The sequence below is a fragment of the Alternaria infectoria genome (genome assembly GCF_024043175.1).
Source record: "Alternaria infectoria strain BMP 0036 chromosome Unknown scaffold_9, whole genome shotgun sequence".
Classification (NCBI taxonomy): Eukaryota; Fungi; Ascomycota; class Dothideomycetes; order Pleosporales; family Pleosporaceae; genus Alternaria; species Alternaria infectoria.
In genome coordinates this window covers 298,790-311,683 of record NW_026250698.1, presented here as the reverse complement: position 1 = coordinate 311,683, position 12,894 = coordinate 298,790, and the positions used below count along the sequence as shown (strand labels likewise).

The 12,894-nt window shown below is 53.7% G+C and overlaps 3 protein-coding genes across 3 annotated transcripts; 1 reads left to right on the top strand and 2 right to left on the bottom strand.

Annotated features, from left to right (window-relative positions):
- Window positions 1-232: 232 nt before the first annotated feature.
- On the top strand, window positions 233-1,207 carry TIF6 (Eukaryotic translation initiation factor 6; the record flags this gene model as incomplete). Its single annotated transcript, XM_051497432.1, has 4 exons — window positions 233-339; window positions 448-534; window positions 605-1,029; window positions 1,086-1,207. 4 exons carry the CDS (start codon window positions 233-235, stop codon window positions 1,205-1,207), a joined length of 741 nt encoding a protein of 246 aa, XP_051352079.1.
- Window positions 1,208-3,815: 2,608 nt separating this feature from the next.
- J4E92_006056 (uncharacterized protein) lies at window positions 3,816-7,102 on the bottom strand (the record flags this gene model as incomplete). The annotated part of the gene is made up of 3 exons (XM_051497431.1): window positions 3,816-4,411; window positions 4,805-6,804; window positions 7,035-7,102. The coding sequence occupies 3 exons, from the start codon at window positions 7,100-7,102 to the stop codon at window positions 3,816-3,818; spliced, it is 2,664 nt and encodes an 887-aa protein (XP_051352078.1).
- Window positions 7,103-10,316: 3,214 nt separating this feature from the next.
- J4E92_006055 (uncharacterized protein) lies at window positions 10,317-11,729 on the bottom strand (the record flags this gene model as incomplete). Its single annotated transcript, XM_051497430.1, has 1 exon — window positions 10,317-11,729. One exon carries the CDS (start codon window positions 11,727-11,729, stop codon window positions 10,317-10,319), a length of 1,413 nt encoding a protein of 470 aa, XP_051352077.1.
- Window positions 11,730-12,894: the final 1,165 nt, after the last annotated feature.

The window sequence follows — 12,894 nt, the reverse complement described above, 5'->3', positions numbered from 1 at the left end:
ACGCGGTGGGCCCTCCCAGTATGCAGGGTTCGGTTCACTCAAGATGAGTCGAAGGCGCTAGGCCCAATTCAGTAGCGGGGCTTATGATGTCGCTCTTTACAAAATAGTCCCGCCTTCACAGTTTCTGCAGACTTCACCCACAAGCTCACTAACCACGTACTAAAGACCCTTCTTTTTCTTCTCCACCCCCCACTGAGCCTCACACACATACTCGACGTTCAACTCAATCATCATGGCTGTCCGCGCCCAGTTCGAAAACTCAAACGAAGTCGGTGTCTTCGCTACCCTCACCAACGCGTACGCGATCGTCGCAGTCGGCGCGAGCGAGAACTTTTACAGGTGCGCATAGCTCTATAGCTCTTCGCGGGTTGTTACAGCATGGCGACATGCTATGCGACCATGGCCAGCAAACCCTGCGAGACATTAGTACTGACGGTGGCGCAACAGTGTCTTCGAAGCCGAACTCCAAGATGTCATTCCCATCTGCCACGCCACCATTGCCGGAACCAGGATCATCGGCAGACTGACCGCTGGGTACGTTCAAAGTCTTGCGATAGCTTGCGCTATGCGACACGCCCTAAGACAGAACCTAACAAGTGCACAGTAACAAGAAAGGTCTCCTCGTCCCCACCACAACCACAGACCAAGAACTCCAGCATCTCCGAAATTCCATACCCGACGAAGTCAAGATCCAGAGGATAGAAGAGCGACTATCAGCCCTCGGCAACGTAATATGTTGCAACGACCACGTCGCTCTCGTACACCCGGATATAGAACGCGAAACAGAGGAGATCATAGCCGATGTGCTGGGTGTGGAGGTGTTCAGGCAAACCATCGCGGACAACGTGCTCACAGGAAGCTACATGGCTCTGAGCAATCAGGGTGGTATCGTGCACCCAAAGACAAGCATTCAGGATCAAGACGAGCTGTCAAGTTTGCTCCAAGTGCCGCTTGTAGCTGGTAGTGTGAACCGCGGTAGCGCTGTCGTTGGTGCGGGTATGGTTGTCAATGACTGGATGGCTGTCACTGGTACGTACAGAATCTTCAGAATGTCGAGACGAGCATGGACTAATTTCAATATCTAGGTCTTGATACCACAGCGACCGAGCTCTCCGTCGTCGAGTCTGTCTTCAGGCTCGGTGAGGGCAACGGCCCTTCCAACATCAACACTACACACAAGGACGCTATGGTCGAGTCATTCTACTAGATCACGGTTCTTGGTCAAGATTTCATGTCTTACTCCACTCGCCATTGAGCCCAGTACGCTGCTGAAAGAATTACAATTTGGTCCCGGGTCAAGAAGTGCCATGAGGCACTCGCCCTGTATAGGGTCGGGATATTGGATATGATGTTATCACGGAAGAGCACAGGTTCAAAAATATCGTTACGCCGGTACCAGATTATCTGAGTAGCTGGAATGTCTCATGATAGGGTACTGATGCGACCGCACGTAGATTCAATGCAGATATGCTAGGGAAACAACGCTAAGAGTAGCGCGAGGTTCTGTCCATGCAAGTGACCTCATCTGCTCACACAATGAAGATTTGAAATCATGCGGCCAACCGAGTATCTTGTGTCACTGGTGTTGGTACTTATGCAGGTACCTTCACACGCAACCCAGGGTAGGGCTGGAGGCGGTGGAGACTTTCTGCCGACGCTAAGACATCATCGTCCACGAAAGTCGCTTTGCGCCAACGCTCTTTCACCAGCCCACGTGGGTGCACAACACTTACGGAAACCTATCCTCCACTGCTTAGGGGCACCCAAACCTCGTCGTTGTTTGCACCGCCGCCACTTTCCATTAGAAAACATCCACTCGCCCTGCAAATCCAACCCCACCCCGACCACATCATGTCGAACCCCAATTCAACAGCGCTCACGAAGCGCAGCGCGTCGAATGCGCTCATGCCACCGCCTCCCGCACCGAAACGTATAAAACGCCCCTCCGTAGTCATAGACGAGGATACCTATGTTTCCGCCGTTTCGCACATCATTCGCCGCGACTTCTTCCCAGGGCTAGCGGAAGCCGACGCCCAACGAGAGTACCTGAACGCGGTGGAGAGCAAAGATCGATCATGGATAAGAGAGGCTGGCAAGAAGCTCACACAGGTCATGACGCCGGTGCCGAGCGGGCAAAGAAAGACGGCAGCGAGAACGAGGTTCGACAAGGCAGGCGGCGCTGGCGATAAGACTCCAAGTGTTTGGGGCGCGGACACACCCGTCACGGTCGCTGGAACGGAAGTCGAAGACGAGGATGAGGGCCTAGGCAAACTGGACAATGTCGACCTGAATATGAGCCTAGGCGCATTCCAAGCAAAGTACACGAGCGAAGACCAGGAGAGTTTCAGTCAGATCATCGACAAGCAGAACAAGGCGCGATTCGAGAAGAACGTCTGGCTCCGCGAAGGAAACATGTACGCAAGCAAACAGCGCATAGCACAACAAAAAGTCCTCGAAGCCCGCGCCGCCGCATCCAAAGGCAAGGAAATCGTCCTCAGCACAAAACCAAGCCAGAACCTCGACGAGCGACCCGCAGCGCCCACCGGCCATCGCCACACCGCCCTAAACAGCTTCATGTTCGGCCCGGACAGTGTAGAACAATGGGCACCAACGCGCGCCCAAGAAGCCGAGAACACATCTCTCGCGCCCCCAAAGAAAGTCCTCTACAACAATACGCGACTCCCCGCCCCCGAAGCCGAGCCTCCTCGCCCGTCCAGCCCCACTCTTTCCGCTGTGCGTGACGCCGTCGCAGGACGACCGCGTCTCAATCCCAGTGAGGGAGGATACACAGGCAGCGAAACACCCCGCGTAAACGGCTACGCCTTTGTAGACGCACAACCGCCTTCCCCTTCCTCGGACGACGATGACGCGCCAACCGACCTCCTAGAACGCTACGGTCTAGATAGCAGCAGTACCGCCACACCTTTCACCATCAACGACTCCTCCTCGCGCGAGAAGATGCATCACAGAATGGTCGACAAGATTGGCGCGAAACGGTCGAATCCACACACTCAGGCGAAGCCAACGGGATCGGGCTTGGGCATCTTTACGAGCGAGACGCCGAGGTTTTTGAGTGCGCCGACGCCTAGGAGGGGCGGGGCGGCTGCTGCTGTTGTTGGGGGAATGACGCCAGGGAGGAAGGCAAAGGGTGATTTGACGCCGGCTGCTCAGAGACTGTTTGAGAGAATGGGTGGGGCGACGCCGAGAGGTGGGGGAACTGCTGGATTTGGGGGCGAGGGGAGAGGATCGGGGTTGGGGAGGGAGTGGACGCCTACGCCTAGGGTGAAGAGGAGGGCGTAGAGTGGAGGAACGGATTTGTGCGAAGTGCTCGTGCAGATATCGTGAGCGAGATGTAGTGTATTATTAGTGATACCCAAATTTTACGTATACCTTCTTTTAAATGAAGCATGAATATCTTGAAGTCAACATCAGCAAACTAGTCATGAGCAAGTCACACACTGAACGACAACGAAAGCATGCATGTAACAAGTTAAATAAACCTTTCTACCTAAACAACGCACCCACACGCAAGATCCTGCGCAAACCGCCCAGGGTATCCAATTGGAAAAGATGCTACAAACAAGGAGGGGGCTATGCAAAAGAGAAAAACACATGTATAACAAGATAGTACAACGCCAATGCAGCTAAGAAACATGCAAATGCCCGTTTATCCAAAGAAAAACAAGAGGTTCCTCGCTGTATGCAACCCTTTTCCCTGTACAAGATGGACAGAAAGGAGAAGAAGAAGGTAAGGAAAGATGAGACTAGTAGCGAAGGGCATGTGGGATCGTAATGTACAATTGGTGGTGCGTCATTCAGCCGCCTCTCCTCCGCTGTTCTCCGGGACCTTGGTAGCTTCGGAATTGCGTGCCGGGGGCGTGATAGCTTCTGTACTGCCGTCTAGGTCTTGATTGTGATTCTGAAGACCGGTCACCGTTACTCTGAGAGTGCGCTTCGCGTTGCTCGTATTGCATCGGTGGGGGATGGGGATGCGTTGGAGAGTAGGCTTGCTGCTGCTGCTGCTGCTGCTGCTGTTGTTGGTGCTGAGGAGGAGGAGGCCCCTGTTGTTGCGGTGGTCCAGATTGGCCGATGAAAGGTAGAGGCGGTGGTCCACTATGTGGGAGTGGTGCCATGTTTGCGGGGAGTATGGGTTGGCCACCGTACTGGTGAATCTTAAGCGGTTGGTATGGGGCCATGGAGGAAGGTGGTGGGGGTGGTGCTTGGAAGGACCCTGGAGGTGGTATGTAGCCGCCTTGATAGGATGGAGCACTGCCGTATGCTGGTTGGTATGACGGTGGTGGCGGGCCTTGTGGCGGATGTGAGGTGGGTGGGTAGCTTGGTGATTGCGGTGGATACGGTTGGCGTGGTGGCGCAGGATCATAATGCGCGAAACGGAAGTTGATCGGCGGCGCTGATGGCAGTGGACCAGGTGGCTTTGGAGGGAGTGGCAACGATCCTGACGGTGGTGCATACGGGCTTTGATGTGTTGGTGGGGTTGGGCCTTGCTTATGTTCCCCATAGTGAGGCTGGGGGGCATGGGCTTGATATGGCGATGCTGCCGATTGTTGGGAGACTTGATGGCCACTTGTCCTCCTGCCATGTTCCCATGGCTGAGGAGCTTGTTCATGGGATTGCCGACGGGAATGATAACTACCCGGTAATGCATCATACAGCCCAGTAGATGGCCTGGTCGGATCATATGCCGCGACTTCCCCTCGGTCTTGGGTGTTTATGCTTGGGAGCATTGAGTTTCTCCAGTGAGCAGGAGCCTGTCTGTAGTGAGAACGGTCTGGAGGTTCTCGACCAAGCTCGCGTGCCTTCCGGTCTAGAAGTTCCCTGATCTTTTGCAGAGGATCCCGACGACGTAAGGACTCGTCAGACTCTCGTGTCTGGGGTGGCACACTTGGGTGTTGCCACGATTGAGTGTTCGATGGGGGTGACGAAGGTGGGTTGCTCTGAGGCGGGCCACTCAATGCGTCCATCAGTGCCTGGTCAATAGGTGGCTCTTCCTTGTTCATGACAGCGTCTACTCTGAGAGCATCGCTCCTAGATGGCGTTTGAGGATGTATGGAAGATTCCCGCATTGATGGTGTGCTGGGTTGCTGAGTTGAGGATTGCGATTCCCTTGTCCTCGAGACTGGGACTTCTTGATCGTCATTGAGAATATCCATGATTCTATGTGTGGATAACCTTGGAGTTGTCTTTGCAGGGGCCTCAGTCTCTTTCGTTGACGGTGCAGCATTGGGCTCCGAACGGGAAACATTTTGAGTAAGATCCACTGCCACCTGGGTAACTTTGGGCGGACTGCTATGCGCAGCTTGCGACGGCAATCCTAGTGGCATGGCTGGCTGTGCGAATTCCGGCGACTTTTCTCGCACAAACTCTTGCTTGATAACCGGTGTTGTCGCTCGCGGCGGCGGTGGGGGCTGCTGACGAGGATCTGGGTAGTGGTATTGAGGTTTTGGTGCGGCAGTGGTACGCGGCTGATGTGCTGATATATCTGCAAGCATCATGAGCAGAGCAGCATGCTCATTTGGAATGACCTCAATCGCCTTTGGTTCTGGTTGTGGTGTTGGCGTCCTTTCGACTTCGATGGCAGCATCAGCGAGGCTCGCAATGTTGTAATGCGCAATAGCTTCGGTGCGATCTGGGCCGTCAAACTTGGCAAAGCCACCAGCTACGTCCTCAATGGAATCATCAGCCTCTTCATCGTTCTCAACAAAGGCAACTCGTGCTGCAGTGAACTTCCGTCGTACTGAGTCGTTCTCAAGTTCCTTGTCCGCCTCAACGTAAGCCCTGCTCCGTGAGGCGAACTTTGATCCGATGCGATAGTCTTCGGCATGGTGAACTTCGTCACTGAATGTTGGCGGAAGGATGTTATCTTCGTCGTCTGTGGCATCAGCGTGTTGGCTCTTCATCTCCCGCTCCAGCTGCTTCGCGCGGAAGAATATTTGGAGCATAAAGTCATCCTGAAGTTCCCGGAATCGATTGACGTATTGCTCTCGCTGAATGTGCTCCTCGGCGACGCGGATGCGCTCTAATTCCTCGAGTCGATATGTGCGCAGAGAATTGATCTGGTCCAGACGGGAGTCGCGGCGTTGGTCCAGCTGGGCCATGACGGCTTCGTACTCCGGACATTTCTTGTGATACTGGGGGTCATCTTCAAGATTCTTCGTAGTACGGTTTGCCAACTCTTCTAATAAAGCCTTTTGGACCTTTGCAAGACTGCGATAGCTCATCTTAAGATTGAGCTGTCGGCGCAAATCTGTCTCCACATTGATGTCCGGATGCGGTTGGCGCCGACGACCGGGCAAACGCCTGCCGGACTTTGCAGGGGCATCGCCATTGGTCGGCAGAACGTTCTGAAGGCTTTGACTGCCGTCAACATCTGGAACCTGCTCAGGTGAGTTGGGTGCAGTGCTAGCATCAGTTAACTCAGGAGGTTGGTCGGCGGCGGTGTCGGTTTGCGATTCTTTTGTTTTGCGCTTTTTGCGCGGTTGTTGTTCGGAGACATCGCTTTGGGTTCGGGTGAGAACTCCGTTTGGACGTGTTTTGCTGGACTGTGATGAATCGTCTGATGCGCGTCTCCTCTTTGCTGCTGTTTTTGGTGCCGTTGAAGTCGCACTAGATGCAGGTTTCTGAAGCTCTGGAGTTTGGGTGCCATTCATGGGTGTGTTGTTGTCGAATGAGCCATTGGATCTCTGCGGCGAACCAGAATCGGACGATGTTCGGCTGCGCTTGGCTGGTCGCGCATCCTCATGGTCGGGAGTTGCATCCTCGTTTTGCGCGTTTTCATCCAGAGAACTACGACGGCTGCCAGAGCTTGCGCTAGATGGGCCAGCCGAGCTCGTGTGGTTAGACGTGCCTTTTGCACCGCGACGCGTTGTCATTTGGAACGGTACTGAAGGAGCAAGGCGAGATGTCTTCGAACCCTGAAGACTACTTCGCTTATTAGACAATGCGCTAGCGGCTATGCCAAGGTTAGCATAACCCTATAGGGAGCATCAAGAGGCAATTGTAGTAGGCTTGCGGACTTACGCGGTGCCTTCAGAGGGCTGTTAGAGATGACCTTTGTGCCTTTGAACTTTCGTTTCGGCGGCATTGTTGTTATGTGAGACCTGTAAGCGGAGACCTGGACGAAGCCGTTAGCCTGGAATCATAACATGATGAGAGGGTGGCGGAAACTCGAACCGAACTTCGGGTATGCGATTGGGTACTTACGGGTCCAAGATATGGTTCTGGGTGGGTTTCTGATATTGTCACCCTCTTGTGGGGTAGGTAGAGTGGTGGTAGTGCTGTAAGCAAGACGTGTCAGCATATGGTCGTCGCGATGTCAGTAGCAGAAAGCCAGTGGGCGATTCCATCGTTCCCTGAACCGCTGGACCCGTGGACTGTTGGAATTCGTGCGATGGTCTTGCGCGACGTGAGTGCTGGGTGTGAAGTACTTACTATGACCAGTCGCCTTAGTGAGCGCGGTGACTTGCTTGACAGCGTGACGCGAAGTCCGAGTCAAGGATCCGTAGACTCATGGATCAATCTTGAGGTATTCCACAGCCGTTTCGATATTTTTACACGCGATTTGCTTGTAAAGGTCGAGGTTGCGGGTGCTCGCAAGACAGAAATAACCCTGCAGAAGGAATGCTCCGTGTGGCACAGTCGAGCGGAAGCGCTGAGATGACTAGATGCTGAGAAATGTCAGTATAAGGAGATAGCGCAGAAAGCGCACTTGTGAAGCAGCAACAAGAGGTTGGCGAGGGTGTTGGAAATCGTGTTGATCCGGCGCATGAAGATGAAGCTGTTGTGAGATCCTTGGTCAGGCCTGGCGCCTTGCCCGATTGGGATCTGAGTCCACGAATGACAGCGCCCGTGAGCTCTTCACCTGCAACAATCGCAACGCGTACTGTACAATAAGATGCATACATTCACACAGTCGTCATGCGACTCGGATCCAAGTCCTACTCTACAGTAATTACCATGGCTGCTGGCCACTATTGACCACGCTGTTGGTTCTGCGCCTCGAGCCTTCCGGTGCAGCACGCCAGCCGAAGAGGGCAATGACCCAAATTACGTGCATCACCCATCGTCCCTGCCGCCACCGTGTCCCGCCACTTCAAGTCATCGCATCTGCCTGTTGCAACGTCCATCACAGCACCGCTCTCACGGGCTTTTCACGAAGCATTCGGCGTACTTTCTGGAAGCTTTCAAGTTGCTTCATCCAGGTTTCACGTCGCACGTCATTAGCCGCAGCGCTAGACGGGACGATCCTCCCGAATCGTCACCATTGCCCCTGCCCCCTTCACTTGAAAGTAGCAACGCAAAAACGAACATGAGGTGTACTTGAAGTCAAAAAGACGTATACTCTCGCCTCTTGCTACTGTTCTCTAACAGTGTCTGGAGCCGCACACCTTGTGGTGAAGGGTGCGGCGCAGCATGCATGCATCCGTCGCGTCGTATTGCATGGCTTGGGGACGGGACTTTGAACAGGTAAGGGGGTTTCAAGACAGGCTGTTCTGGACTTGGTTTCCTATCCTGGACGCTTGCAAGGCCGGCGCAGTGTTCTTACTGTTCGAATGCAGACACAAGTTCGCGCACTCTCCTCTTCAATGAGAGAAGCCAGAGGCGTTGATGTCGCGTGTGACCAAAAGGACAAGCGGATCGGCGGTCAGCGTAGAGCGCGCCACAACACATGAGCAACCATCAAACGCGTTACAACTCACACGACTGCGTCTAGCGTCTTATTCATGATACCTGTGATTTCCTTGGGTTAGACGTTGTTGTAAAATCTCTGATTACTCATTCATTTACTTCCACGGCACCAAGTTAACTACCAACTGTTCGCCAACTGTCTCACTCAAACTCTCGACGCTTGCTTTCGCTACAACAACCAATGGCGGTCCAAGTTGGCGTAATGGACTAGTTGTGGTGTGGTCAACTGTCTGTCCTCTTTGAGAGTCTTTACATTGTGATAGTCATAAATCGCACCAGTTGATGGCGTCTCAAACTGATCACAAGGCTAATACACCAAAGTATGAAGCCAACAAACACGATGGGAATTGCAGTACAGCCTTGCGCATACGACACTGCATGCCAAAGTAAGTTCAGGATATTCCAATACAACGACGATCTTGACTCTCCCCAAGATCACCAACGAGAATAATTCTCCGACAAGATACCCCAAGTATCACGCCCCATGTCTTCAACACCACTGCACCCATCCAATAGTCCCCCAATCCAACAAACCATATACTTTGTATACGATCCATCTCACCCCGAACCTAAACAAACGATAGACTCCCCTCAACACCACCTCCCGCTCCCGCTCTTACTCATCACCACAGCTCCATCTCGGGCTCCGACCCGTCCGGCCGTGCACCCACACACCCTTTTCCGCAAACTCCGGAAGCCGCGCGCGTGCGTCAGGGCAATCACGCCCGAACTCGTCATCACATAAGGTTCAATCTCCCCGCATGCTCGCCAACAACGAAGAACATTCGGCCGGTAGGTTTAAATGAAATGAGGCGGCTGTATACGTACCATGGTCAGCGGGGATCTCCCTCGTAGAATGGGAAGTTCGGCTAACGGTCGACTCTGACTGGCCCGAAGTGGGGCAGGGTAGATACTGCACGTTGCGAAGGGGGGTCATGCTGGCATCATGCATGTTCTGTGGTAAGGGAAGGGCAGTGGTTGTCAGTCATGTAGCGTCGTTGCGGGAAAGGAACTGTTGGAATACGACAGGTGAGGCTGAGGGGTTCCGGGTCCGGCAGAGAAAGAAAGTTTCTTCACAATAATGTGGATTATGGTTTGCTGGACAGAAGTATCAAGGAAAGAAGATGCTTGCAGATTACAAATGGCGATGATTTTTGTTGTATTGATTTTGGGTATAACGATTTGCAGCCTTGCGGCCTAACTTCGTCTTCGATTCTTCTCCTTCCCGTCCATTGTTGTCCAGGTTTTTTCTAGCTTCCGTCTTGATAGTGCGCCTAACTAGTTGACCAGCAAATAGTTGTATATGGAAAGAATAAGATACTACGACTATACATAACGAGATGATGATTGTCCGCTCGAACAGCCCTGTATGCTGGAGCCCAGACCTGATAAGAAAAAGAGTCGCGATGCAGAAACGCTCAACGCTCGATCGAACCCCCGTGAGGGCGAGAGCTAGTGACAGAATAGGAATGTGTAACATGAATGGGTATACCGAAAAGGTATGAACAGTGTAAGGGAAATCGTATCGTACAAACGTAAGAGACATTACATCTTTCACATTATATGCGTGACATGAAGGGGGTAGAGATAGTACTCCTCGTGATGATCTATCATCGATCAGGGGAGTACTGGAGAGCGACGCGGCGGGAGCCGCTCATGCTGCTTCGGGGGGAGGAGTTGAGCACGAAGTCGGGGATGGGAGGTGTCATTTCGCGGCTGGGAGGAGAAGGGCTCCTGGACTTTGATTGAAGGCTTGCTGAGCGTTCACGAGTGAAGCTTCTGGCTTGGTGGAGAGAGGGAGGGCCCATGGCGGTTTGACTCAGATTGCTGTTCGACCTCATCCGACTAAATGATCGTGGTGGGCATGCGATGGCTTGGTTGGAGTAGGGGCTGGCGATGATGCTCGTACCAGGGGTCATTGTTGGAGGTGGCAGACCCGATGGGCTCTCCGACCTGAACAAGGGGTGGATGTGAGCCTCGCTGCATGCTGGACTCGGTGGGCGCGAGATGTCTGGCATCATCTTCGGGGGCGGGGGCAGATCTTCATCATCTTCCTCTGGGAGTTCTGATAGAAACGGACCGTCCAGCGCGCGAGCGGGCGAGTGAGGACGGCTGCCGGGGATCGGCTCCAATGTTGTGCCTCTTGTTGGCGCGGCTTGCTGCAAGACGACATCGCGTGCTGGAAGGCTCACGCTGCTTGTGTCCCAGCTATCGAACCCATCGGAATGAGAGACAGTGTCAATCGACTGTCGGTTCGAGTAGATGCTGGCTGGGGCGTCTCTGGTGAAGGACTTCTGGCTGATGAGAGTAGTGCGCGAGTTGACTGGGCGGACTACATGACGTAGAGACTCTCGGAAAGATCTGAGGGACTGCGATGAGCGAGTAGAGAAGGTGGGCGAGGGCAAGGCTCCAAGGACCTCGGGTTGCTGATGAATGGCCATGGGAGTCGCAAGCTGGGTGTGCTCTGCGAAGTTGAGATGGCTTGGGCGCGAAGTCCGCAGTTCACTCATGACTGAGTCACGAGGGCCTGATGTGATGACAGTCTGAACTTTGGGTGCTTTGCGGTTCCATAGCGATGAGGTGTACAGGATGGCCTGACTGAGACATGATACGACCCAGGCTGCGATCTGTCCCGAAACATGGCTGTCCCAATTTGAGACCGGCGCAACAGCAGGGTCGGCTGTGACCACTGCCCATCTTGACTTGATCATGATGATCGAAATGAGAGACAGTACCAACGCAGCGCCAGATATGAGAACGCTGACTGTTACCAAAGTCTTTCTTGCCCGACCTGATCGCTCTAGGGCTCCGCGGACGTTTCCCACATTGTGAAATATGTAGAAGCCGACACAGCAGAGAGAAACGACGTCGAAAGTGCTCGCTACAGCAGCGATGCTGACCAGGGAGGATTGAGACGAAGAAAGAGATGCCGTTTCCAAGATAGACAAGACGGTGTCAGCGGCTGTGCTTGACCATGCAACAACGCCAACAAGGGAAAGGTAGAATTTTCGAGATTGCAACATGATGGACGAGAGGCGTAAGGTTGTTGGTCAGCTCAAACCCTGGCCTGAGTACTCTTGGTGGAAGGCGACAGTCAGCCTGGAGTACGTCGAGGTACCGATACAGACGGGAGGTATAGTCGTATTATAGTACCAGGGGGTTCCAGGGGGGGATTGTCGATAATTGGTTTTGGTTGAAGGACACCGAAGAGGATGCTGCAGAGAAGTGGGTGAACTATCGGTTGAAATGCAAGATGGAGCCCCAGTATTGTTGCTGTGGAGAGACGCGAAACCGAACAGGCGCGAGTCGGACGCGTTGCAGGAAATAATGCGGCTGTATAGCTGCAGCTACTATAGTCGAGCAAGCCGTTACGGGGCGTGGCTGATGCGGGTCTAGTCCGGTTATAGTATGTACGGTATAGCTGGCCGATCTTCGGTGGAACGACTAAGGAATACGATGGGTTTTGTGAAGCGAGCGTTGTTCGACGATGAGTGACGAGTGGATGACGAGCGAGGGAGTGACGAAAAAGGGACAGGTAGCGGCGTGAAGAGGGGAGAGCATGTGGGGAGGGACGAGTAGTAATAATAAATTTGGGTGAAGTCGAGAAGGCTGATGTGTGCCCATTGTTTCGTGGACTGGCCTGCAATACGCGTAGGACAAACGGGGAAACCCCTACTAGTCTGCTGGGATGCACGCAAGCATCATTCGAGCATGGCGCTGCACGACCTCAGCGCATGGGTACCGAGTCCTAAGGGCATGGCGATGCGACATTGGCACAGCAGAATGCAGTAGCACGGCCGCAGAGCTGAGAGTATGATGGCAAGCCTACGATTCAGCGTGGTGGCAGTAGGCCGGATGCGCTGGAATCTGATGCAAAAGAAGGAAAACAGTTTGTCTTTTCGAAACACGAGCCAAAGCGGCCAATCGCGAGCGAGACCGGGTCAGGCGTCGAGAGCCGGAAACAGCTCAAGGGCCTACCTGTCAAAGTTTATGGTGTGGAGCTGCGGTAAGTTTAGCCCTTCATTTCCTGACGCGTTGTTTTGACTATGCGTTCGGCAGACACAACAAACAACCTGGAGAGAACGCGATCGGACAATTTCCACGCCTGATGAGCTGTGGATACTCGCTCGATCTGCCACGGCTGGTAAGCGCTGGCGAGGCATTACGGAGGTGCGACCGACGATAGTG